This window comes from Lynx canadensis, chromosome E2 (assembly GCF_007474595.2).
Source record: "Lynx canadensis isolate LIC74 chromosome E2, mLynCan4.pri.v2, whole genome shotgun sequence".
NCBI lineage: Eukaryota > Metazoa > Chordata > Mammalia > Carnivora > Felidae > Lynx > Lynx canadensis.
In genome coordinates this window covers 55,809,758-55,837,235 of record NC_044317.1, presented here as the reverse complement: position 1 = coordinate 55,837,235, position 27,478 = coordinate 55,809,758, and the positions used below count along the sequence as shown (strand labels likewise).

At 40.3% G+C, this 27,478-nt stretch overlaps 1 protein-coding gene and 1 pseudogene across 6 annotated transcripts in view; one reads left to right on the top strand and one right to left on the bottom strand.

The window, feature by feature from the left end:
- Window positions 1–307: 307 nt before the first annotated feature.
- On the bottom strand, window positions 308–1,300 carry LOC115502183 (annotated as a pseudogene).
- An 8,220-nt stretch (window positions 1,301–9,520) lies between these two features.
- LOC115503238 (zinc finger protein 677-like) overlaps window positions 9,521–27,478 on the top strand; it is an 88,198-nt gene continuing 70,240 nt past the window's right edge. For 5 of the 6 annotated variants that reach the window (XM_036064217.1, XM_030299339.1, XM_030299343.1 and 2 more), the window contains exons 1-3: window positions 9,521–9,561; window positions 12,277–12,338; window positions 15,593–15,746. In XM_036064217.1, the coding sequence (XP_035920110.1) occupies window positions 12,324–12,338; window positions 15,593–15,746 (169 nt within the window). In that variant the 5' untranslated portion in view covers window positions 9,521–9,561; window positions 12,277–12,323. Of the gene's footprint in view, window positions 9,562–12,276; window positions 12,339–15,592; window positions 15,747–21,238; window positions 26,220–27,478 lie in introns of those variants that run through there. The other variant, XM_030299338.1, reaches the window with a different exon arrangement.

The window sequence follows — 27,478 nt, the reverse complement described above, 5'->3', positions numbered from 1 at the left end:
GTTACACATTCAAAGATATATCCAGTATGTTCACATTATTTCAGGACTGTTTTGTAGAATCTTAACTTCTCCACTGTTACCATTAATAAAAATAGAAACTATATAACTACACACATATTAATTACAGATGATTTCATGTACCATGCTCTTTACTATTTCCTATTAGGCTGGTGTCAGTGTGTCTCGTTCACCCCTCTCCCTGCAATGAAACTGGTTCATTATTGTTCTTCACATTCTTTGAGGTTTCAGTGCATCCCTGACTGAACAGGTGGAAGACAATTCATATATCCCTGATGAGATGAGGGAATTATGTATTTCTTCCACAGGAGACACAATACAGCCTGAATATGCTGGGGTCATGGTTCATGAGAACAAAAGAGCTAATACTTGGAAAACATGCAATGATTAGTACAGCGACATTCACCAGCCACCAACTAGAATTATCAAAGAGAGGCAAGTAAACATAAATAATGGAAGAAATGGCATTAAACGATACAATGGTGGTCACCAAAACAAGGATGCTTTGGGTGGCTCTGGTCTCAGGGGAGGTCTGGGGGAGAGATTGTTCCTATGGATGTATTGGACCCTCTGCTTGTGACTGTGAAAGAGAAAAACCATGGAGCTGCTGGCCAACGTCATGTGTCCCAAACACAAAATGTCAAGGAAAGATGTCATTGCTGCCTATGATGAGCCTGTGATCTTGTCTCTACACTGTGAAGCACAACAATATCCCAAACACTTTTTTGGTAATAGTTTTGTTGTTTCATTTACAGTCATATAAATGGGAAAAAACTTATTTGCTAGCATGTGGAACACCCTGCACGGGATACTTGAGGGGCCAATGTACTTTGGAGCTTTCACTTTAGGCTCTGCCCACCTGGAGTTCCCAGGGCTGATCGTGGTGGCCTGGAAGACAGTCAAGGGCAGGTGTAACAAAGGGACATACCTCTGGCCATTCCGTGAACATATAAAAGAACATAGCGTCCATAATAAATGGTGAAATGTTTCAGCCCTAGCGCTGCCATCGTCTCTGGGATTCCTCTAGAGAGAATGGGCAAGGAGTTGGCTACACTCAGGTGCCTGAGAACCAACTTAGTGGATCTCGGCTTGCATCCCCTGAAGCAAAGGGACATCTAATGATAGAAGAGTGAGAAACTGCCCAGGATTCCAATGACTATGTGGAATAGGAAGATCACTACTATATTCAAATCCACCGAGGCCATTCTGTCATTTTCCAGAACTCACACATAGAGGGTTCTGCATGAAAATAATGAGTTTTGGGCTACACTTTCATGGAAAATAAAATCTTTACCTACCTCTCCCTTTCCCTGAGAATGAACATCTAAACTATATTGTCTTTCGTTAAGAGATTTCCCAAGTTACATGTGTGTCTTTTATTTTTATTTTTTTTTTCAACGTTTATTTATTTTTGGGACAGAGAGAGACAGAGCATGAACGGGGGAGGGGCAGAGAGAGAGGGAGACACAGAATCGGAAACAGGCTCCAGGCTCTGAGCCATCAGCCCAGAGCCCGACGCGGGGCTCGAACTCACGGACCGCGAGATCGTGACCTGGCTGAAGTCGGACGCTTAACCGACTGCGCCACCCAGGCACCCCACATGTGTGTCTTTTAATAGCACTTATAATGTGTGGGTCACTGTTATTACTGCTTTCCCTATTGCAACTTATATAATATTCACAACCCTATGAGTTAGGAACTAACATTACTCTCATTCTATAGACGAGGAGAATTTAACCATGGGAAGTTAAGTGACTCATGTAAATAGCAGAGGAATCACGATTTGAACCTTGGTTGCCTAGTTGCAGTGACATGAATGTTTGCTACGGTACTATACTATGCCAGGAACCTCGTTATGGATACACACACACCCACACCCACACACACACCCACACACACACACACACACCCCTTCTCATATTTTAAATTTATTTTACTTACTAAACCTGGTTTGATCATTTCCCACTTTCATTTAAGTATTCTTTATAACCAATATAGCTATGGAGTGAAGATTCAAAGGTATTAATAAATTATTCATGCACTGAGTAATTTTATTGAGCCAATCTGATTTATTTAATGTAGACAACTGTTAGGATGGCAGCTGAACTCATTTCATTTTTTGCCTGGACCAAAAGGACAATGGCATCCGTAACAGAAATTATGGGGCAGAACTGCACTGTGTGCTAACATATGGGACATGAAACATCACATAGTGATAAAGCATATTAGGGCAGAAAATAAATTAATCCTATTTAAAGATCTATCACTGCATGTTTGCTGTTTTAGAACAAACTGAATCTGGAGCCAATATTTGATTTGGAAAAGCTATTAAAATACAATGCAAACATGCAAAATGGAATTTGAAGACTTCAACTCTTGGGATCTTGAAAAGCAAGAGAGGTGAGTTAGTGAATTTAAATGATTTTAAACCAGAAGAAATATAGCTTAAAATTGTCTTTTTTTCTTGATGAGATATTTTTAAATAAATTTATTATTTAAATATTAAAATATAAAAACAAAGTCCTTAATTTTTTGCTCTTTAAATCCCTCTGTGGTGACATTAGGTTTTTCTTAAAGTATCTTTCCTAATTTCAGGAAAGAAAATTGTCTTGCAGATCAATAGTCCACAGAGATTTTCAGGAGAGACCACTGTCTCCATTAAGCACACAAAACTCAAGTTATAGAAGAATAATTTTCAGCACTTCCCATTCAGTCACACTGTTTCTGCTGAGAATCAGGTATTTCAATTAGTTCCATCATATTCATTATCACATGCACATGCCTTCACAGGGCTCACAATATTGCTCCTGAAAATATCTCTGTGACTCTTGCTCATGGGATTGAATAGCAGATAAGTTCCTAAAGTATAATCTTTTTTTTTTTTTTTTTAAGTAGACTGTTCATGCCCAGTGCGGGGCTTGAACTCATGACCCTGAGATCTAGACCTGAGCTGGGATCGAGAGTTGGAAGCTTGACTGAGCCACCCAGGCGCCCCCTGAAATTATAATCTTGAAGTATCTTACGATTCAGACTCTGAGCGCACTTGGATCAAACATGAAGAACCCTGTCAATGAAGATTTTGTTAAATTATGTTAGCAGCAGTCATGCACTGATTGAGCAGTCTCTCTCACAAGCTCATCCTGTGCCGGAAGATTCTTTTCCCAGACATGCTCAGCTACCCAGATTCCTGCTACATCTCCCAACCTTAGAGACTGTGCTCTCACACTAAACTAGAAGATTCTCACAGACTCCTTCCTGCTGCCAGGACTGGAGGCTGGGTGTAAAGTGGCAGGCAAAGTATGTGTGGGAGGGAGGAAGCCAAACCCTGAGATACAGGTTAGTGATTCTGTGACCTCACCTCCCCAAAGAATTGCCGTCATCATGTCAGCTGTAGTGACAATGATTATTTAACACTTGGGGAACTGAGAACGGTTCTGAAAAACTCTTTAATTACCAGGGTCTATTAGAAGTTTCTAGTGAGCGTATCCAAAGGGATCGTTGGAGTGTTTGAGAGCGACTCTTCCTTTTCCATTATTCCTGCAAGCAGACAGGGTGTCCCATGGAAGGAGGAAATGCTGAGGTCTGAGCCATGAAAGACCAGCCGAGAAGCCCACGTGCCTCATTGGATTTTGTGCTTCCCTGAGAATTTCTTCTACCCCAGTCTAATTCTTTGTTACTCCTCACACCCAAGTACCACCACCATTTAAAACTTATGGGCAGAGAGAAAGAATCCTACAAATGACTCAAGAAGGATTTTCCTATTTAAAAATTCTTCAATATCTGCAGTACATTTTAAATCTTCAATAAATGCAAATAAAGAACATGATGTCAATACGTGAGATTTAAAAATATTTGTCCCACTTCCCCAACTCAAAACAAATTAACTAGAAAGCCTATATAAAAATGGACATTTTTTAGGACTATACATTTAAAAAAAATTTTTTTAATGCTTATTTATTTTTGAGAGAGAAACAGAGTGTGAGCAGGGAGCAGGCAGAGAGAGAGGGAGACACAGAATCCAAAGTAGGCTCCAGGCTCTGAGTTGTCAGCACAGAGCCTGACATGGGGCTCGAGCCCACAAATCATGAGATCATGACCTGAGCTGAAGTGGGTCGCTAAACGGACTCAGCCACTCAGGCGCCCCTCTAGGACGATACATTTTATCAAAATTGATTTCAGTAAGATAAAGAGTCCAAACAGACTAATATTCATAGAGAAAAGGAAGACATTTATCAGAGGCCCTCACAAATAAAAGCACCCAGATTCTTCCATTCTTTTAAATAGCAGATAAGCTAATGCTACTTACTCAATTCAAGAGCATCAGAGAAGAAATAAAATTTCCAAATTATCTTTTTATGTCAAATAAAATTCTGATACTAAAACATCCTAAAGTTGGTACCAAAAAGATCTGTTGCCACAGAAAGATCTCACGTCTGCTTGGATGTGGTACCATGTAAAATAAATATAGGCAAAACCCCTGAAAATAATCTAAAAATATGATGACCAAGTGAAATTTATGTCTGGAATTCAAGAATGATTCACTATTAGGAAATTCATTAATATAAGTTCATCGTATTTGTGAAGATAAATGAAGAAACTTACTCATAGTTACAAAAATGTTATTTGGAAGAATTCAACATGGAAGAATGTGGAATCAAAATACTCAAAATTAGGAATTTCTTTAGGATCTTTCCAACTTGGCAAAACGAAGTCCTGTTCTTGCTCTTAGGGAAGCCCTAGAGATAGTCCACTAAGGCCAGAAAAACCACAGTAAAAAAAGTACATGATCACCCATTGTATTCATTTATCATTATATTAGAGGTTTAGCTAGGGCAATTGATGTATGAGTGTATTTATATTTTTATTATTATTATTTTTAAATATAGTTTATTGTCAAATTTGGCTAACATACAGTGTGTAAAGTGTGCTCTTGGCTTTTGGGGTAGATTCCCCTGGTTCATTGCTTACATATAACACCCAGTGCTCATCCCAGCAAATGCCCTTCTCAATGCCCATCACCCATTTTCCCCTCCCCCCATTCCCTCAGTTTGTTCTCTGTATTTAAGAGTCTTTTATGGTTTGCTTCCCTCCCCCTCTGTTTGTAACTATTATTTTTCCCCTTCTCTTCCCCATGGTCTTCTGTTAAGTCTCTCAAGATCCACACATGAGTGAAAACATACGATATCTGTCTTTCTCTGACTGACTTATTTCACTCAACATAATACCTTCCAGTTCCATCCACGTTGCTGCAAATGGCAGGATTTCATTCTTTCTCATTGCCAAGTAGTATTCCATTGTATATATAAACCACATCTTCTATATCCATTCATCAGTTGATGGACATTTAGGCTCTTTCCATAATTTTAGCCAGGGCAATTTAAAATGGCAGAGGAATTAGAAACAAAGATGTAGAACTATGTTTGCAGATGATACAAGCATACCTCTAGAAACACAATAGAAAATTCACTATGAGAAATAATTCAGTAAGATAATAGGATATAATACTGATATGCAAAAACAATAGGCTTTTTGTACATAGGCTATTTTTTTGAAGATTTTATTTTTAAGTAATCTCTATACACCCAACATGGGGCTTAATCTCACGATTCTGTGATCAAGAGTTGCAAGCTCCACCGCCTGAGCCACCCAGGCGCCCCTGTACATAGGATATTTTTATACAATGACCTATGTATGCCAAATAATCATTTACAAGTTATAGTAGCAGGGCCTGCAGTTACAAAAGTGTAGTGTAAAATGGGGTCGCATGGGTAGCTCAGTTGGTTGAGCATCCGACTTCAGCTCAGGTCGTGGTCTCAAGATTCCTGGGTTCAAGCCCTGAGGGGGGCTCTGCTGACAGCTCAGAGCCCAGAGCCTGCTTTGGATTCTGTGTCTCCCTCTCTCTCTCTGCCCCTCCCCCACTTGTGTGCACTCTCTCAAAAATAAATAAACGTTTAATGAAAAAATGTAACATAAAATGAAATAGGGACACGTGGGCGGCTCAGTCAGTTGAGCGCCTGACTCTTGATTTCAGCTCAGGTAGTGATCCCAGGGTTGTGGGATCCTGCCTTGCTGAGCATGGAGCTTGCTTGGAATTCTCTTTCTCTGTCTGCCCCTCTCCCCTGCCTTTGCTCTCTCTCTAAATAAATAAATAGCTTTAAAATACGAAATTAACTAGGAATGAATCTAACAAAAATGTGTAAAACCTATATGGGGGAACCAATAAAACATTCCTGTAATATATGAAAGTAGAAATAAATGAATGTAAATTTACATCATGTTCTTGGGTAGAAAAACTCAATATTATAAAAAGATGAGTTCTTCATCTAATTTATGAGTTTAATTCGATCCTGACATAGATACCCTCAGTTAGTTTTTTGAACTAGCAATGTTACTGCAAAGATCTTACAGAATAAAGAATAAGAATAGCCACAAAAACTGTAAAGAAAAGAACACCAAAATGAGTATCGTTATTTTTATATGTTTATTTATGAGCAGACTATTACATCAGTGACGTTAAAAATTCACAAGTATGCCAAAGTGCATAAGAAAACTTAATAACCAGCAAAAACTGTAGTAGGGATAACATCATTAATGCTTGGTATTTGGGAAATGAGAATTCCAATCAAAATGATAATAAATGGTCTTATTCTTCACATCCTACAGCGGGGTAAAGGTCAAAAGAGAAGTCTATATGGTAAAAAATAATTAAAAATGGTCAAATTCCTTCCTAAGACCTGCTTCTCAAGCACCTGTCTGTGCCCAACTTCTGGTTAATTGTCTTTTTAAAAAAATTTTTTAAAATGTTTTTATTTTTTTTTGAGACAGAGAGGGACAGACATGAGCAGGGAGGGGCAGAGAGAGAGGGAGACACAGAATCCAAAGAAGGCTCCAGGCTCTGAGCTGTCAGCAGAGCCCGATGCAGGGCTCAAAGTCATGGAGTGGGAGATCATGACCTGAAGTGAAGGAGGGGCTTGAATTCACAGAGTGGGAGATCATGACCTGAGGTGAAGTCGGACGCCCAACCAACTGAGCCACCCAGGCGCTCCTGGTTCATCATCTTTAAAGAAGTCCCTCAGCAACAGATTTGGGTTGAAAAACGTCCTCAATGAGTTTTGATGCACATTGTTTTGTATGTTCAGAGTTGCCAGTGGTGTATCTGTTGGTTCCACCTGCTTCTTGAGTGTCTTCCAGAACATCACGATGGTCCCAGAAACTCCAAGATGTTAGAACTTAAAATAAAAGCTCTACGCGCCTAACAATCAGCGGCTGGATCCTAACTGTGGGGGTAAATACCACTTTCTCTCTTCTTGTGACTGAGAATGAACAGTGGAAACATCACAAAGAAGTTTGACTGGGGTTGCTGAATAACAAGATCACACAATCACCATTTGCCTTACTTTTAACTTCCTTCCTGTCGGCCATTTAGGATTCATGATCTGGGCCAGCATCTCCATAGTTTTCAAGCTCTTAAGATATAAACAGTGGTCCAGCACATTCACAGGAACAACATCTCCAGAATTTCCCTGGAAGTGAGGGTTACCCAAGGCATGCTTGTCTTGATAAGCACCTTTGTATCATTTTAAGCTCTCTCTTCCACCTTTTCATTTCATTTGGCTCTTTCTGAAAATCCCTGTTGGTGGGTGCTGAACCCCTCTGTCCTAATCACCCCATGGTTTTTTAACAATCAGCCCTTTTGTTCTCTGGAGCCCTGACCTTATTGTGTCCAGGGTCATCTCTGCACGCTGCAGAAGGAATACACAACCTTCTCAAATGACAAGATACCTATAAATTATTGTAAACTGTTAAACAATGTGTAGTCATTTGTTCATTCACTCCTTGCAGAGATTTAAGCACTGGAAGCGGCAGTCACATAATAGAGAGGATGTGAAAAGCAAATGCAGCCGTCACCTCCTTCAGAATTTCCACAGGAAACAGAAGAGGAGCTATTAACTTGCATATTTCCTATTAGACATTATTAAGAGTGGATATGATACTACTGAAAAATGTGAAAACCTAGTTTTACAATTTGCTTGTATTATTCACATATAGAATAGATATCCTTATCACATGTCTCTGGAATTATTTCAAAACCAGTATTTCGTCACTACTAGGAAAAGTTAAATATCTCTGAAAGAGTACACCTTTTAGAAGCTACGTTATCTGCCTTTGGTACCAAGCATTCAGAAACAGAAAACAAAAAGATCAGTTAAAATATTGAATTTTGGGGGCACCTGTGTGGCTCAGGTGGTTAAACCTCGGACTCTGGGTTGTGGCTCATGTCAGGCTCTCAGAGTTTGTGAGATCCAGCCCCAGTAGGGGCAGGGGCTCTGCTCAGAGCCTGGTTGGGATCCTCTCTCTGTCTGCCTCTCCCTTGCTTGCGTTCTCTCCCTTGCTCTCTCTCTCTCAATATAAATAAACGTTTTTAAAAATTTTAATTTTCAAGTGAAAAATAGTTGTCCAAAATAACTGAGAACAAGGGTCCTTAAAATTGGAATTGCAGTGATATTTAGTAATTAATGGCTTAAGCAAAATATAGGTGTCATATGGTAGATCTCAAAGGCGTTTGGATTTATAATTCATCTCCAGAGGCGTGGATTCGAATATCAAATTTAAAGAGAGAGAGAAATTAATGCACACGCATAGAGGCAGAAATGTTTGTTCTTTTAAAGCACCGTGCCAGCCCTCCGCCCCCACAGCCCAGGGCCTGGAGGGGAACGCCAGGGAACGCAGTTCAGCGAATGGAGAGCAGAAGTGACAATTCAGTGAAAAGCTCAGTTAATACCAAGCTGCACATTCCCCACAGAACAGTTGTGTGGTCTTTTTTTAATGTTTATTTTATTTTTGAGAGAGAGTGAGACAGAGTGCGAGCAGGTTAGGGGCAGAGAGAGAGAGAGGGAGATACAAATCCGAGGTAGGCTCCAGACCCTGAGATGTCAGCACAGAGTCCAATGGTGGGCTTGACCCCACAACCCGGGGATCATGACCTGAGCTAAGTAGAGGCTTAACCTACTGAGCCACTGAGGCTCACCCTCACAGAAGAGTTTTGCATGTCTCATTCTAGCATCCATCACCCACACTGACCACCCCGGATTTTGGTATATTAAACAAGGAGTTGTCAGGTGGGTCTCATTCGCCCCACGAGGATCCCCGATCCTAGGTCCCCCCGCTGTTCCGCCTCCCTCGCTGGCGTGCGTCTCCACCACTCGTTACAAATGTTTCCCTGCGCACCGGGCTCAACTTGTCAAACACAGTCGCTCCCAACAGAAGCGGCCCACCCTTCCCCTAAGGTTGTACCCAGCCTGGCTCCAAACGACACCAGGGGGATTGTAAGGAATCCAAAAGCACGACGCGAACCCGCCGGGCAGGAAGGACGCACCGGCAGAAACCCGGAGGAGGATGGCCTGCGGGGCGGGATCCAGCGCGCCTCGGCCCCGCCCCACATGCCACGCCCTCGACCCGCCTCGGCCCCGCCCCGCCGCGCACGCGCAAGAGCGCTTTCCCGCAAACCCGGAAGCGGATCGAGCAGAGAAGGGGCGCGCTCGGGTGAGTGAGTCTCCCGTTTTGCTGGTTGGTTCCAGGGCTCGCGCTCCTCAGGCCCCTCCTCACAGCCAGGTTTCGGGGGTCGCCTGGCAAGGTAGAATCCTTGAACCCACTCGTCGTTCTCGCTGGGAGTTCGTCCCTTTCGCCTCTCGCGGCGTGGCCATCAGATGTTCCGAGCCCAGTCAGTCGGTGCGGGTCACGGGCGTCTGCGTTCGTTTCCGGTTAAAATCTCTCTGAGGCCCGTTGGGGCCCAGCCTTTCTGCTTTTGGCCCTTACACACCCCAGTCGCCTTGCCGGTCGTTTTCCTGCTCAGAACCTGTCTCTGACTCCCGAGTCTCCCCCCGGCCCCCACCCCCCGCCCCCAACCGCGTCGCGCACAGTCGTCACTAAGGAGGTGGATGCAGGCCCTTCGCCCCGCCGCCCGGAGGGCAGAGATGGCGGGGAAAGACGCAGAAATCTGCGGAGTCGGAAAGGGTGGGAAGAACGGCGGGGATTGAAACAGAGGCTGCAGCAGAGTGTGGTCACACGGTTGAAGGAGGAATAGCGAGGGAGGGAAACGGAAATGGACAAAAAGACTGAGGAGAAACAAGGACACAGAGAGACTTACACAGAGAACAAAACACATGGTGGTCTCAGACAAAGCACAGGACCCAAACCCAGGTGAATACTGAATTGACTGGGTATGGGATGTTACGTTGTGACGTACTGATTTGTGGCTTTATGACCTCATTAATCTAAAATGTGGTGAATTGTTCCAGTTATGCAGGAGAGATTGCGAGTTGTGACACCTGGTGTTTGAGGCATCTGCCCTTTCTAAGTGTTGCATCAGAAGATAATGCCATTTGCAACCCCTACTCATCTAGAGGGCAGAGGCCTAGCTCAGTCAGTCAATGGGGGAAGACTTTCTGTAACTACATGGTGCTTTTTACAGTGGCCATCATTAACAGTACTGTTTCTCTCCCCCTTTTTTCTGTGGCTCATGGCATTCTTTTCTAAACTTGATGTTATCCCCACACTTGTTTTGGCTTTAATCTCAGAATCCGTTGGATAGCTTTTTAATTTCGAAATTATTTTACCTCAGTTTTATTGTTCAGATTATGAGTTTTACATGCTTTCTACTCTGTCATATATTGGAAGTATTCTTGGATGTCTGGCAAATAACTTTATAGTATTTAATCACACATCCGTTAAGGATGTTGATAATCTTTTAACACTCAAAGCTAGTTCAGCCAGTTAATTTAATATTCAGCAGTTCTCTTCTTCCCTTAAGTCATCTTTTAAATTTCCTAGTTCTGAGCTGAAGTCTCCAACTAGGTAGATGTTCCCCTCAAGTCCCCTTTGTCTTTTCTTTTTCTTTAAAAAAACATTTTTTAAATGTTTATTTATTTTTGCGAGAGAGAGAGAGAAAGAGACACACAGAGTGTGGGTGGGGGAGGTGCAGAGAGAGAGGGAGGACAGAATCCAAGGCAGGTTCCAGGCTCTAAGCTGTCAGCACCGAGCCCAACGCGAGTCTCGAAGTCATGATCCACGAGATAGTGACCCGAGCCAAAGTTGGTCGCTTAACTGACTGAGTCACGCAGGCATCCCCCCTTTGTCTTTTCTGTACACATGTTGAAAGGTGGTCTGGATTAATGTGCAACTTTGTTCCAGCAGAGCCCATCTGTTCATAATACGGAGATTGCTCAGACCTCATCCCCACAGGTGACCCTTTTTCATGTTTTCCAGGACTTGTAACTATTTGTAATTTCATATAGTTTTTCTGGAAAAGAGGAATTAAATGCTTGGGTTTGATTACACCCATGAAAGAGAAGCTTCTCTTGTTTCAGGAATATGAAAGGTTAGGATCTGGAATTAGGACAAGCCCTTTCCACTTAAACATGTCAAGGCCACCATTTCAGAATTTACTTATACCCAGTTCTGCTCACCCAACTCAGACTTGTTAAGGGTAACTTCATAAAGTATTTCCCCCTCTGACCCCCATTTTACTCACCTTTAACATGAGACAATAGACCAAGAATTCTGAACCTGAGCTAATAAGATGCTTGGAATGATTTTCAAAATTGGGTGTGTGTTTGGCAGTTTTTTGGGAGAGTGTGTGCAGTTATCATTAGAGTTTCAATGTGACCCAGTTCCAAAAATAATGAAAACCACTAAGAAAGAGGCAGGAGCATAGTCTCAGAGACAGAGGCTTGCTTCTGTCAGCCCCGCCCTCTCTGTGTATCCTAGCTAAAGCTTAAAAATTTGATTGTGTCATCTCTTGACATTAAACCCTCTTACAGCTTCCCATCACCATCAGGACAAAATCTAAACTCAGAGTGTAGTTACCAGGGCATTCTGGAGCTGGGGTGGCCCTTAAGTGTTGTTCCAAATTAATGGAATGGACAGGCTTTTATGCCCTGTGTCAACCAGTCATTGTATGCTGGGAGGAGCCCAGAACTTGAGTGAGGCAATTTCTTTTGGTCAAGTGCCAGACAGACAGAGGACAGTGTAGTTGCAGTGGAGTGTATTTGAGCAGGGGAGGGCTTTCTGAAGAAATGGGTGAAAAATACACTTGTTGGAATTTATATAGGACTTTATTATCCCTGCATGCCTCCTGTTGCAATGGGCAGCAAAGGACTGTCTTTCTCCTACGTTACAACTCTCACCAAATGTATATTGTGGTAGAGGAAGGGGTTATGTTGATTCTAAACATTAAACAGCATACTTTTTGTCACACAGTATAAACTTACCTGAGAAAGAAGACCAGAAGAGGGAAAAAAGGAGGAATGACTCTTTTCCAGGTAAAAGTCATAATTTTGTTGATTGTTCTTTTTCCTAAAATGTTACATTTTGGACTTGTTAATATTCTCTGTCTCAGAGGTATCTGGCCTACAATGTAACTCACACCCAGGGCCTTCTCTCATCTCCATTCGGATTCCATCTCACTGTGACCCAGTGACGTGGAACTTGGGAAGATGCCCCTTTTAGGTGGTCATGCTGTAAAGGACTTTCTATGCAGGCAAGGACTGGAGATGGGGAGTGGGCTCTGTGGTGTCCATGAGTTTGGGTAGTAAGGATTCTTCAGAAACTCCTTCTAGATGCCCTTTCTGGTCATATAAACCAGAATTAAAGAGATTATATACGTAAGTGATGTATTAATGTACACAAGTACCTGAGAAACCCTGGAAAATAAGACTGATGGGGGAAATTTCCTTTGTTTCTACAAATGCCTTTTGATGTTAAACAAGGGAGTCAGTGTGCTTCTGACTCCAAAATATAAGTACTTTGGACTAGAATGGGAAGTTCAAACTAGGAATAAGGAATAGACAGGGTGTTTTGTTTTGTTAACATAGATTTAAACTGTAGATTCAACAAATTTGTTTAACAGTAAATGTTTTTTAAATTATTTATAGCACATCCATCTCATAAAGACCATGGTGTTCTTTTAGGAACCCTTATGCCACAGATCTTTTAGATAAAAATGTTTATAATTTAGCCAGACATAGCAGAACTTTCTGTCATCAGAAGAGGATGTTGCTCGGGGCGCCTGGCTGGCGCAGTCGGTTAAGCGTCCGACTTCAGCCAGGTCACGATCTCGCGGTCCGTGAGTTCGAGCCCCGCGTTGGGCTCTGGGCTGATGGCTCGGAGCCTGGAGCCTGTTTCCGATTCTGTGTCTCCCTCTCTCTCTGCCCCTCCCCCGTTCATGCTCTGTCTCTCTCTGTCCCAAAAATAAATAAACGTTGAAAAAAAAATTTTTTTTTTAAATTAAAAAAAAAAAAAAAAGAGGATGTTGCTCAATTTCATTTTGCAAATTATTTTTAAGTGTTTTTTGTTGTTGTTGGTATAAACCCCTCTAGTGTATATGTTTTTTTGGTTTCAATTCCATACAGTGATGCAGTTTAGAAACTCAGTAGTAAAATATCCCCTTCCCTGTCATATCTTCCACCATCACTGATTGTCTTCATTGGCAACGGATGTTCTCTTTATTGCAAATCTTGTAAAAGTGGATTTATATACTGTAATGTGATTTAGAAAATATTTTTCAGTAAATGTTTTATCCTCATATTTTATTCTGCAAATTGAAATATTTACATACCACATGTCTTCAAATTATTTTCTTGTTAGTGAACATAGAGGTAACCGCTTTTTTGGACCCTCATTGGAACATTCTCTAAATGAAGATACATGGGTCCTTTACAATCTCTTACTGTTTTGAAGAATGCCATCATCACTGTTTCTGAGCAGGCCAACTTCACTACAGATATCTAAGGATATTTTAAGATTGTACATCTTAAGCATGATTACCAGGTTAATGATGGTCTTTCTGAGGAGTCACAGGCATTCCACTTAGTAAAGATTTTAAATCAATTGTCTTGAACATCCTCAGCTAAAGGGAAATGTGTAAGAGAACTAAGACGTAGGAGAACAATGTTTCAACAAATAGAAAATATCAGTAAAGAAATATAAATTATAATAAAGGGATGGAATAGAAATTCTGGAGCTCTGGGCGCCTGGTGGCTCAGTCGGTTAAGTGTCCGAGTTCAGCTCAGGTCATGTTCTCACGGTCCGTGAGTTCGAGCCCCGAAATGAAAACATAGAGGTAAATCTTCATGACCTTAGGGTTGGCAGTGGATTTTTATATATGATACCAAAAGCAAAAGAGAAAATGACTAAGTAGATAAATAGGTCATCATCACAATCATGTCTGTGTGCTGAAGGACATTATCACATAAGTGAAACAGTCTACGAAAAGGGAGGAAATAATTGCAAATCACAAATCTAGTAAGGGTGCAGAACCTAGAAATATATGAAGAACTTCTACAACTCAACAACCAAAATACAAAGAGCCCAATTTGTAAAATAGTCAAAGTATTTAATAGACGTTTCTTCATAGAAGATATACAAATGAAACAAGCACAAGAAGAGGTGTTCAATGAAAGTAGTCATTAGTAAGATGCAAAGTCAAAACCAAATGAGTTTCATTTCACACCCACTAGGATGCCTGTTGTAAAACAACAACAACAACAACAACAACAACAACAAAAAATAAATGTTGGTAAAGATGTGGAGAAATTAGAATCACAGCACATTGCTGTTAAACTATTGCAGCTGCTGTGGAAAAGAGTGTGGCCAATTCTCAAAGTATTAAACCATGTGACCCAGTAATTCCATTCCTAGGTGTATATCCCAAAGAATGGAAAACAGATATCCAAACTTACTGCACTTGAAAGTTCATAGCAACTTATTAACATCAGCCAAATGTGGTAACAACGAAATGCCCATCAGTAGTTGAGTGAATACGGTCAGTCCTATGGAATACTCCACAGGCAGAGGAAAGGAAATGTTCCACTGATACATACTATATTATCAATGAACCCTAAACATTATTCTACATGAAGGAAGGCAGATGCAAACAGTCACATTTTTGATACCATTCCACTTACATGAAAAGACCCAAAATCAGTAAATCCATAGAGACAAAGCATTAGTGGTTGCCAGGGACTGGGGAATAGGAAGCACCTGTGAATGGGTAAAGGATTTCGTTTGGGGATGATAAAAATGTTTTTGATCTAGACAGGTGATGTTTGTGCAACACTGTGAATGCACTAAATGCCACAAAGTGGTACTTTAAAATGGCAAAATGGTACTTTAAAATGTCTAATTTTGGGGCGCCTGGGTGGCGCAGTCGGTTAAGCGTCCGACTTCAGCCAGGTCACGATCTCGCGGTCCGTGAGTTCGAGCCCCGCATCAGGCTCTGGGCTGATGGCTCGGAGCCTGGAGCCTGTTTCCGATTCTGTGTCTCCCTCTCTCTCTGCCCCTCCCCCGTTCATGCTCTGTCTCTCTCTGTCCCAAAAATAAATAAAAACGTTGAAAAAAAAATTTAAAAAAAAAAAAAATAAAATAAAATAAAATGTCTAATTTTACGTTAATTGTAGCTCTTCAAAATTATCTTGCACGGATCAAAGGGCACTCACTCCAGCCAAGTCGGTCTTGACACGTCTCTGCTTCTCTAATTTTGTGTCTGTCTACTTGGTGAAATGTGTTTTTATTTCAGGGATGGTTAACATTCAGGGATGTGGCCATAGAATTCTCTCAGGAGGAGTGGGAGTGCCTGGACCCCACTCAGAGGGCCTTGTACAGGGATGTGATGTTGGAGAACTACAGGAACCTGGTCTCCCTGGGTGAAGATAACTTCTCTCCAGAAGTTGGTAATTAACTTTTTATGTCTTTGCATTTTCTATTGAGAGCCCCTGACGTGATCATAGGAGTTTCAAATCCCTATTCTTAAGAGAATGATTGCAGCTGTTTTTATTGAGAATGGAAAGGTTCATAATGTAGCAAATGGACTCTAACTTCCCTTTTCTTCAGAAGTTCTGCATTCCTGCTTATTTAGGTAGTTGCAGAACATTAGCAGTCAGAAAACCTTAAGGGAGGGAACTGGTGATAAGGAACATTGGGTGTTACATGTAAGTGATGAATCACGAAATTCTGCTCCTGAAACCAATATTACACATGTTAACTAACCAGAATTTAAATAAAAATCCGGGAGTCGGGAATAGGATTTAAAACCCTTAAATTCTTGGAGCACCTGGATGGCTCACTCAGTTAAGTGTGTGACTTCAGCTCAGGTCATGATCTCACTGTTCCCAGGTTTGAGCCCTGCATTGAGTTCTGTGCTGCCAGCTCAGAGCCTAGAGCCTGTTTCAGATTCTGTGTCTCCCTCTCTGTCTTTCTGCCCCTCCTCCTTCTCTCTCTCTCTCTCTCTGTCTCTCTAAAAAATAAAAAACATTAAAAAAAATTTAAACCCTGAAAATTCTTAGTAAAGTCAAATTTCACGGACATCTTTAAAGATACGGCTTAGAGACAATGAGGTTGGGGAAAAAAAGGAAACCTTATGGCGAATTTTTGAAAATATCTGATTCTGTGGTCTTACCCTTGTGCTTTTGGTTTAGTAGTTCTTGCAAGAGAACCATATCTCTGCATACCTAAAATACCCATTAAGCATTTAGGTAGGTAGTTGACTAAGTTTTGAAATATGGTTCTACACCCACATATGCTGAATGTCCGTCCTTGTTTGCTGAACAAAGAGCTGGGAATGTGTTCTGGAAGAGCAAAGCAGATCATGTTCTGTTTTTCATTATAAACGGAAATCTCTTCTTGAGCTGAATATCATCTCCATTTTGGAAGAAGGGAAAGAGCGCTGGACTGTGGAAAGTGAAGTGAAGATAGGGGAACATCCAGACGGGTGGGAATGTATTGGGGTATGAGCAGAAGTCAGAGCTCAGGTGCACAGAGAGTAAGCTGCTCCAGTAAATACTGTTTGGGAATGATTTGTGGAAAAATACAAGTTTATTTCTTGTGAGCTTTCAAAGGAAATCCTTCCTCACCCACACACACTTCTCTTTGTTATTCAAATGTATATATCAAATGTGTACATGTCTAAACTCCCACTGTTATGACCTACAACACTGTTACCTGACCCCTCTGACCATACTGGTGCCGTGGTTTGAGAGGAACTGGGATGGCTGTCCCTAAGGAGTCTTTTCCCTGATCCCTCTTGGTTCTCATTCCATACAGGTCAGAGGTGAGGCCTCTGTAGTGCAGACCCCAGGACCTGTTCACTTTCCATTTCCATTTTGTTTCCCTGGGAGAACTTCTCAGGAGACAAACAAAATGTAGTATCTGTCTAATAAAGTAGAGCTAAAGTTTATCTTTTTCTTTCCTGGGCCATCCTGGCTTCTTAGGGTCGGGCCATTGTGCATTAATTAGGAGGAAGTCATGATGTGGATAATTCCAAAAAGTGAAAATCCAAAAGTAGATGTAGTTGAAATATAGCACAGCTTACTGACATCTCTAGTTAGCTTTTCTATAGGAAAAACATGTATCATTCCACAGATGTTTATTGCATTCCTGGTATATGCAAAGTCAACATATTGATAAATTTTGGATTGTGGTTTTTGTTTTGTTGGCTTTGGTTTTGGTTGCTTTAAGCACTCAAGAGGCAGCAGCAAGTTTTGATTTTAAGTAATCTCTGCATCCAGCCTGGGGTTTGAACTCACAGCCCCCAGGTCAAGGGTTGCATGCTCTACAGACAGAGCCAGCCAGGCATCCCTCTTTTGGTTTTTTTTGTTTTTTTTTTTTTTTAACATTTTAATTACTTTCACCCATTTCTGCCACTGTCCTCAACTTCCTGTCTTTAGCAATCACAAATATGTTCTCTGTATCTAAAAGGGGTTGTTTTGATTTTTTTAGACTCCACATACAAGAGAAATCATACTGTATTGGTCTTTGACTTCTTCCTTATAGCGTAATGTCCTCAGGATCCATCCATGTTGTCACAAATGGCAAAATTCTGTTCTTTTTTATGGCTGTATAATATTTTGTTGCATATATGCATCTTTATTCTTTCACCCGTCAATGGACATTTGGACTGTTTCTGTATCTCAGCTATTGTAAATAGCACTACAGTGAATATCAGAACACTTCTGTCTTTTTAAGTTAGTATTTTTGTTTTCTTCAGATAAATACTCAGAATTGGTGGATCACACAGTAGTTCTCCTGGCTGCACCAAATTTGGCTCACACCAACAGTGCACAAATTGTCCACCTTGTCACCAACACTGGTTATTTCTTGTCTTTGATAACTGCCATTGTAATAGGTGTGAAGTGATAGCTCACTGTGGTTTTGACTTGCATTTCCCTGATGATGACTGATGTTGAGTATCTTTTTATGGTCCTGATAGTCGTCTCTAGGTCTTTGGGAAGTGTCTATTCAGATATTCTGCCCATTTCTTAAATTGGATCATTTGAGCTTTTTTTTGGCTATGTTTGGACCATTAGCCCCTTATCAGATACATGATTTGCTAATATTTCTCTCATTCAGTAGGTTGCCTTTTTGTTGAAAAAGTGTTTCCTGGGGCGCCTGGGTGGCGCAGTCGGTTAAGCGTCCGACTTCAGCCAGGTCACGATCTCGCGGTCCGGGAGTTCGAGCCCCGCGTCGGGCTCTGGGCTGATGGCTCAGAGCCTGGAGCCTGTTTCCGATTCTGTGTCTCCCTCTCTCTCTGCCCCTCCCCCGTTCATGCTCTGTCTCTCTCTGTCCCCAAAATAAATAAACGTTGAAAAAAAAATTTTTTTTTAAAAAAAGAAAAAGTGTTTGCTTTGCTGTGCAGACACTTTTTAGTTTGATGTAGTCCCTCTTATTTTTGCTTTTGTTCATTTTTCTTTTGGTGTCGAGAGTCCAAAAAAAAAAAAAATCATTGCAGACCTGTGTCAAAGACCTCATTAGACCCTTTCTTTTCTTTAGAAGTTTTATAGTTTCAGGTCTTAGATTTAAGTCTTTAATCCATTCTAAGTTTTGTGTATGGTATCAGACAGTGGTCCAGTTTCATGCTTTTGCCTGTAGCTATCCAGTTATCCCAAACAATCTATTGAAGAGATTGTACTTTACCCATTGTATAGTTATGTCTTCTATGTTGTAAATTAATTGACCATGTCTGTGAATTTATTTCTGCACTCTATTCAGTTCTGTTGATCTATGTGTCTATTTTTATGCTAATACCATACCGTTTTAATTACCACAGCTTTGGGGGCGCCTGGGTGGCGCAGTCGGTTAAGCGTCCGACTTCAGCCAGGTCACGATCTCGCGGTCCGTGAGTTCGAGCCCCGCGTCAGGCTCTGGGCTGATGGCTCGGAGCCTGGAGCCTGTTTCCGATTCTGTGTCTCCCTCTCTCTCTGCCCCTCCCCCGTTCATGCTCTGTCTCTCTCTGTCCCAAAAATAAATAAACGTTGAAAAAAAAAATTTATAATTACCACAGCTTTGTAATCAGGGAGTTTGAAATTGGGAATGTGATGCTTTGTTCTTCTTTCTCAGGCTGCTTTGGCCATTCAGGGTCTTTGGTGGTTGCGTAAAATTTTAGATTTTTCTATTTTGTGTGTAGGTTTTTATGTCGACAAATTTTCAACTTATTTGTGTAAATACCAAGGAGTATGATTGCTAGATCATATTTAAGAGTATGTTTAATTCTCTAAGAAGCTGCAAACAGTCTTCCAAAGTGGCGTACCATTTTGCATTCCCACCAGCAGTGAATGAGAGTTCTTACTGCTCCATATCCCCACTAGTATTCAGTGTTAGTGTTCTGGATTTTGGCCATTCCCATACATGTGGAGTGACAGCTCATTGTTGTAACACACATTGTCCTCAACTAAATCTATGGCATTCTTTAAGGTGAGAATTTATGATATCTTGAGAACATACTTTTTTTGTGGTTTTTTAAAGTTACTGCCTTAGTCACAGAAATATCATGAAATTGATTTGCCATAGCTTTTTATATAATAATACATTACTTTGGGGCACCTGGATGGATCAGTCAGTTTAGCATCTGACTCTGGATTTGGGCCCAGGTCATGATCTCACAGTTCAAGAGTTTGAGCTCTGCATTGGGCTCTGTGCTGACAGTGTGGAGCCTGTTTGGGATTCTCTCTCTCTGCCCCTCCCCCACTCTCCCTCTTACTCTAAGTAAATACACTTTAAAAAGTGATTCTTGTATGTGTCTCCTGGAACATGTATATATTAAATAGTTCTCTTGAGTACCTAGAAATGGAATTCATGGGCTATTCAGTTTGATACTTTTCAGAACAAATACTGAAACAGATGTCAGTCTACAGTCTTCCGATAACACCATACTGTCTCCTTTTTGATATTTTCCACTTTAACCTAATACCAATACTATACATTCTTACAGGATGAGTCCGTATTATGCCTGTTGCTAAATCAGTTCCTTTCACCAAGGTCAGGCGTTTAACTTACAACACAACCATGTTCCCATAGATGTGCAAGCACAAGCACGGTTGCCACATGGCCTGATACTCCTTGGGCTTCACTCTTGCTTTTCTGAATCCAAGTCCTGGCCTTTCCTCAGATTTTTTATTGAGCTAAGAAACTATACTGGTATCTCCAGGTATATTAGTTTTGAGCACCAAAGCACCTAAGTTTCCACATGGTATGCTCCTCCCCACAGTGCAGAAGGACCCCTCTTCATACACAGTACAAGTTGCTGAAGACTGCAACTTGATCTGGTGTTTAATAATAATGTGTGTTTAATAATGTATGAGAATATGATGAAAGAAAGAAGATATTTTAAGAAACCTGTATATTACAATCTAAAAATTGGTAGCTCTAGCAGATTAAGTTAGTGAGTAATCACAGTTACACAAAATAATAGTCTCTGGAATTCTAAAGAATTCTTCCTTGAGAACTAAAGACAATTTACATTCCATAAGGAACACACAGTAAGAGAAATGAAACATGTGGAGATTCACTAAATTACGAAATATCAGGTTCAGGTGAACACACATTTTTTAAAGATTAAGAATTACGGAAAGTAGAAATCTTTATGACTGTATGCACAGTGTAAAATCGCCAGTTTATAGATGAGCTCTTTAATCATGAAGTATTTCATTATACAGTTATATGGCCAAAAAATATGGATAGTGTATACTGTATGCTTGGAAAAATGACGTTAAGATCAGAGAAACTATTAATATGGAAAAACTTATAAAAAGAAAACTTTAAAATGTTGTATACTACAGTAGTGTTTGACGACCATGCTTGAGAAACTTCCTATGGTCATTATAAAGTGCTATTTTGGTGTGTAATTATGTAATTTAGTAGAAAATATTTACCTTCCAATTCTATTTGATAGGAAGCCCTTCTGCTGGATTTACAGTCAAGGAATTATCACCAGTAGAGAACATTAATAAAGGAGAATTTTACCACTTAATAATACTGGAGAGAAATGAAAGTCATGGCATCAAGGATTTTGATCTCAAGGAAGTCTGGGAAAATATGCACGAGTTAGAGAGTCAGTGGGAGTATGATGCAAGAAATTACAAAGTAGTGCCTTTGACCCAGGACAAAAAGCTCACTTGTAGAAAAGACCAGCAAGTTAATCAGTCCTCAGTTACTCTTCCTGAAAAGCAGAGTGTTTCTGTAAGAAATAATACATACCAGTATTTCATGGATGATGAGCCACTTACAAGGACTTTGTTAAAACGGGATGGTAACAGAAGTGGTTCTGGAAACCAGTACATAAACTGCGTGGAAAATAGAATTGGATTAAGTTTGCAGGCACATCTGGCTGAACTCCAGAGATTTCACAGTGAGGAGAAAATGTATGAATGTAATCCAACTGAGAAGTCTGTCAGCAATGATTCCTCAGCCTCACCACTTCAAAGAGTTCCTCCCAGTTCCAAAAACATTTGGAATAAATCTAGCAAGATTTTTAAATATCCTTTGTTACCTGCACAATACAAGACAGCATACACTAGAGGAAAATATTACAAATGCAATGACTGTGGGAAGACTTTTAGCAAAAGCTCAAACCTCATAAGTCATGAGAGAATTCATTGTGGACAGAGACCTTACAAATGTAATGACTGTGATAAAGCCTTTACATACCGTTCAAATCTTACTCGACATAAGAAAATCCATACTGGAGAGAAACCTTACAAATGTAACGAGTGTGGCAAAACATTTACCCAATGTGCAAACCTTACTAGGCATCAGATAATACACACTGGAGAGAAACCACACAAATGTAACATGTGTGACAAGGCTTTTAACCAAAGTTCGAGCCTTATGGCACATCGGAGAATTCATACAGGGGAAAAGCCTTATAAATGTAATAAGTGTGATAAGGCTTTTATCAAACGTTCAGACCTTTGGTGTCATGAGAGAACTCATACTGGGGAGAAACCTTACAAATGTAGTGAGTGTGGCAAAGCCTTTGCTGAGCGTTCGAATCTTACTCAACATAGAAGAATCCATACAGGACAAAAACCTTATAAATGTAATAAATGTGATAAGGCTTTTATCAAACGTTCAGACCTTTGGGGTCATGAGAGATCTCATGCTGGTGAGAAACCTTACAAATGTAATGAGTGTGCCAAAGCTTTTTCCCATTTTGCAACCCTTAGTACACATAAGAAAATACATACTGGAGAGAAACCACACAAATGTAATGTGTGTGACAAGGATTTTATCCGAAGTTCAAGCCTTAGGAGACATCAGAGAACTCATACAGGAGAAAAATCTTATAAATGTAATAAATATAATAAGGCTTATAGCAAACATTCAGACCTTTAGAGTCACAAGAGAACTCCTACTGGAGAGAAACAGATGTAATGAGTGTGGCAAAGCCTTTACGGAGCATTCACATCTTGCTCAGCATAAGAAAATCCATATTGGAGAGAAACCTTATAAATGTAATGAGTGTGGCACAGCTTTTAGTCAATTTGCAAAACTTACTAGGTTTCAGAAAATACATAGTGAAAAGAAACAGTGTAAACCTGATATGTGTGGCAGTGCTTTTATTCAAAACTCAAGCTTTGGGGATCATCAAAGAACTCAGGAGAAAGAAACCTTGCAAATAAAATGAGCAAGTGTTCAGGCCTTACTCAACATCAGAGATTCCATCATGGAGAGGAACCATATGAAACTAACGTATGTGGCAAAGTTTGCAACCAGGGTTCACACCACACCTGGTATCAGAATATAAATGTCTGAAAGAAAGCACACAAATGGAATGTATGGCAAGGCTTATCCAAAGCTCATAGCTTGCCGACCATAATTCTTGCTAGAGAAAAACCTTACAAATGTAATGAGTATGATCAACTTTATAAATTGTACAACTTTGGGAAAGGGGATAAAAATAATTGAACGGGATTAAGAGGTACAGACTTCCAGTGATAAATGTACAACTTTGTGGTTGCAAGAATTCACATACAATGGAACCCATACCAGTGTGTCATGGTCTTTACCTCAGGAAACACCAAAGATTTCATACTGGAGAGAAACAAATGTAATGAAGGTGATAATTTGTTTACCCGATCCTTTGAAAGGACTACAGTAAGAAAATTCATACTAGGGGGGGGAACTAGGTTTATTTACAGCATTAACCAATCTTAGATGTTAAATTCCACAGAAAATTAGAATTATTTAAATTCATGAGATGAAGTGTTTCAGTGGGACAAGTATATCTGTGGAAGGACCTAATCATCTTCTGTTTAAATCTTTTTTAAAGATTTTATTTTCCACTCTACACCCATCAAGGGGCTAAAACTCCCAACTCTGAGATCCAGAGTCACATGCTCTTCCGACTGAGCCAGCCAGGCACCCCTATAACTTTTTTTCTAAATCGTTTGATTGTCCTTGGGACTAGATTATTATTGATGACTTATAACCTTAAGTTTGGAATCCTCTGATGTTATACTTTATTACATGCATTTCATTTGTCCACTGTGGTGGTCTCAGAGAATCCTGGATCAGTCAGGTGAAAGGAGCCTGTTTGATTAGGTCGGGTTCAGTAATAGTATATACCCTGGAAGAACTAGGATGCTAATTTTAACATAAGTTTTAGTATAAATTTGAGAGCATGAGGAGTGGCCGGAAATAGATGTAAAACTGTTATCTAAATTGCCATGTTTTCTGTGGTCACAGCCCCTTTTCTAGATTCATTGGTATGATTGAGAGGCTTTGCTGATTTTATTACAGGGAAGGATTCTCTGTCAGATGATCATGAAACAGTAGGTTGGCACACTGAGAGAATGAGATTTTCACATGAGAATGATAGGTTACTAGGGATGGCATGTGTGGTAGAAAAAATGGATGGAGAATGATGGTCTTCCCTCTTTTGAAAGGTGATAGCTATTGTGTATCATGGATGAGTAAAAATGAGTCTCATGTTTGGAAACTGAAGAGAAAGTTCTAGAGGAGATTTTAATCAAAAGAAGCAAAGTAGGGGCGCCTGGGTGGGTCAGTATGTTGAGAATTCGGCTGGATTTCGGCTCAGGGTTGTGGGATAAACCGCATTGTTAGGCTCTCTGCTGAATGTGGGACCTGCTTAAGATCGTCTCTCTCTGCCCGTCTCACCTATTCATGCTCTCTCTGAAAAAACAAAACAAAAACCTAAAGGTAGTGTGCTTGTGAAAGATTCAAAATTGGCCACTGAAATTCCATTTTGATACTATTGTATTTAGGATACCCTGTGTTGCTTAGTGAGTGAAAGCTTTTGTGTAATGCTGAATGAATCATGTGCCTTCTCTTAGCCCAAGTGCATCCCAACTCATTGGGGCATTTCATAATGAATACTAATAATACATCCTTGGGCTCTCTAGGTTGAATGTGATCCATAACAATTCTTTTCCATGTTAGATTCAAACCTACAGTTTTGGAAATAAATATTCATAAGTTGAATTTGAGAGTTATGCACTCAATAGTATATCCCAGATGATTTTTTTGGCTCTGATGAAAATACCATAGCAATGCAATTTCAAACTCACCCCCCTACAACCTGCCTTCCCATTCATGAATATACACTGTATGATTATATTTCTACATGCCTTTTGTGCTGAAATGAGACCCGTGTGTTGTACCTTTACAATAAATGAAAATATAAAAGTCATAGGCATATGAAAAGTATTAGGAACTAAAAGAGTATTTCAGAGGTAAGGATAAAGGTAACACAATCTATATTTTGTGCTGGAGTGCTCAGGGAAATAATTTGAAAATATAAATCTTCATGAGTTTACTGTCAAGAATGGACATACACAATGGGAATCTTTTGATGACTAGAAATCTCACATATTTACCCTCTAAGACATTTTTTGCTAGTTGCACTTATGCTTACTCCACTGGAACAGGATGTTTGGATGTAAAGAATGATGATTGCCTACAATTAAGTGTTCACAGAATGTTTATTACATAAAGATACTTTCTCAGAGCAGAGTAGACTTCTCAAGTTCTGAAAATGGCTAGAGAAAAGCAGGAATGGTGGCTACTTTGTTATGATGCATACTGTGTGGGGCCGGGGTGATAGTAATTTACAGTGTGAATTTACAACTACTGCCTAGGGAAGGGCCTCTCAGGCTTCTCTCCATAATAGTACAAGTAGACAAAATCAATACCTAGTGACTGAAAGAACTAGTCAGTTTTGCAGAAGCTTTTCTGCAAGTATCCTTGAATTCTCATGGGTTTATAAGAACAAACATTTATTTCTTCCTCCTATCACATCTATCATTATTCACCCTTCCTTCGTTCTGTCATTGAGTCTGGGATTCACAGTAGAACTTAAGTCTATGTGGGACATAACCATTCTTGCACCAGGGAGAAGAGAGGGTTAGAAGAACCAAACAAAGGTTTTAAAGTTTCCATTTACAATTAAAATGTGTCAATCTGCTCACATTGGTCAAGCTGTCTATTAATTGGGAAGAAAGTATAATCCCCTCAACAAGAAGGAAGGGTTGCCTAAGTCAAGTGGCCAAGTTGATATCAAAGAGCAGAGACATATACTCTCACAAGAGGGTGATAATTAATTGGAAATATTAAAATGTATGATAGCACAACTTCTATCAGAAATCATTTGTACCTTCTTTGTATTTCACACAAAATACTTTAATCCCAAAAGAAAAACAAAACTCTACCCAAATGTGACTATGGTCACACATGAGGGTCTTGTAACAGTCTCATGAAATTCCTCTTGGTTGAGATCCTTATGTAGAGTCCTCATTCCTAACATATAGTGGAATACAAAAAAACTCAATAAACCTTCCCATTCAGAAAAGAAATGGAAAGGAGGGACCCCGAATTCTTCCCCATCTCCTAAGGTCTTCCCCTTGTGCCCTGTAGACAAGACCCTCCCCACCCACCTCCAGAAGCTTGCCAAAACCGTGCTCTGTTTGGTTTGAATTGACCTATGCAGCCTGAGCTCAGAACCTCAAAGCATTCCTTTGAGGGACCCTAATAAAGGCATGCGCCCTTGGTCCTGCCCTAGGATCTCTGCCTGCACCCTGCCTTAATCTTCTCACACAACCCCCATAGGTGTGCAGAAGAGCTCCCCCACGATCTGTGAGTAATAAACTTCTCTACTTTCCCTTATAATCTGTTGAACCATGGCTCACCATCTGACATCTAGAACTCTACCTAATAAGTACTAGTACAACAAAGTCACAACAGCAACACTAGGCAATTCTGTCAAACCTACAAAGAATTAACAGAAATTCTCCACAATTTATTTCAAAAAATAGAAGAGTGAATGCTTTTCCCAACTAAATGTATGAGGCCGGTATTAGCATAATTCCAAAACCACACATAAACATTAAGGGTGGGGTGCGGGTGGGGAAGATAACTACCAAGCAAATCCCAAATGAAGGTGCAAAAATTCTTAGCAAAATATTAACAGAAGTCAGCAATACACAGAATTGTACACTATGACTAGATAGATTTATTTGAGGGACAGAAGGCAGTTTCAAATTCCAGTCGATATAAGCCATCATGTTAATAGGCTGGACAAGAAAAACCACAGGATCCTATCAATTGATACAGAAAAGCATTTGATACAATTCAGTGCTGTAAACTTTCAGAAAGCTAGGAAGAAAGGAAAATTTCCTCAACTCAGTAAAGAACACCTGTGAAAATCTTACAGCAAACTTCATACTTACTGGTGAAAGATGGGATGTTTTTCCCCAGAGACTGAGATCATGATAAGGATGTCCACTATCACCACTGATATTTGACATGTTTTTATAAGTTCTAGTCAGTGAAGTAAGGGAAGAGATGCAAATAAAAGTAAAGAGAGAAAAGATAAAATAGTGTAGCTACTTGCAGAAGACATCATGGTTGTGGTAGGCTGGATAACACCCTCATTCCAAAGTATGGCCATGTCCTTGTGCCTATCACATGGGAGTGTTACTGTAATGTTGTAAGGGAGTCTGCAGATGTGCTCTGGTGAAGATCATGAGGTGGGCGATTATGCTGGATGATCTGGTAAATGCGATATGGTCCCGAGGGTCTTTATAAGAAGAATGCAGGTAGAGTTACTCATGTAAAGGTTGGTGGAGTGATGACAGAGGTAAACAAGATTGAAGATGCTGTCTTGCTGGCTTTG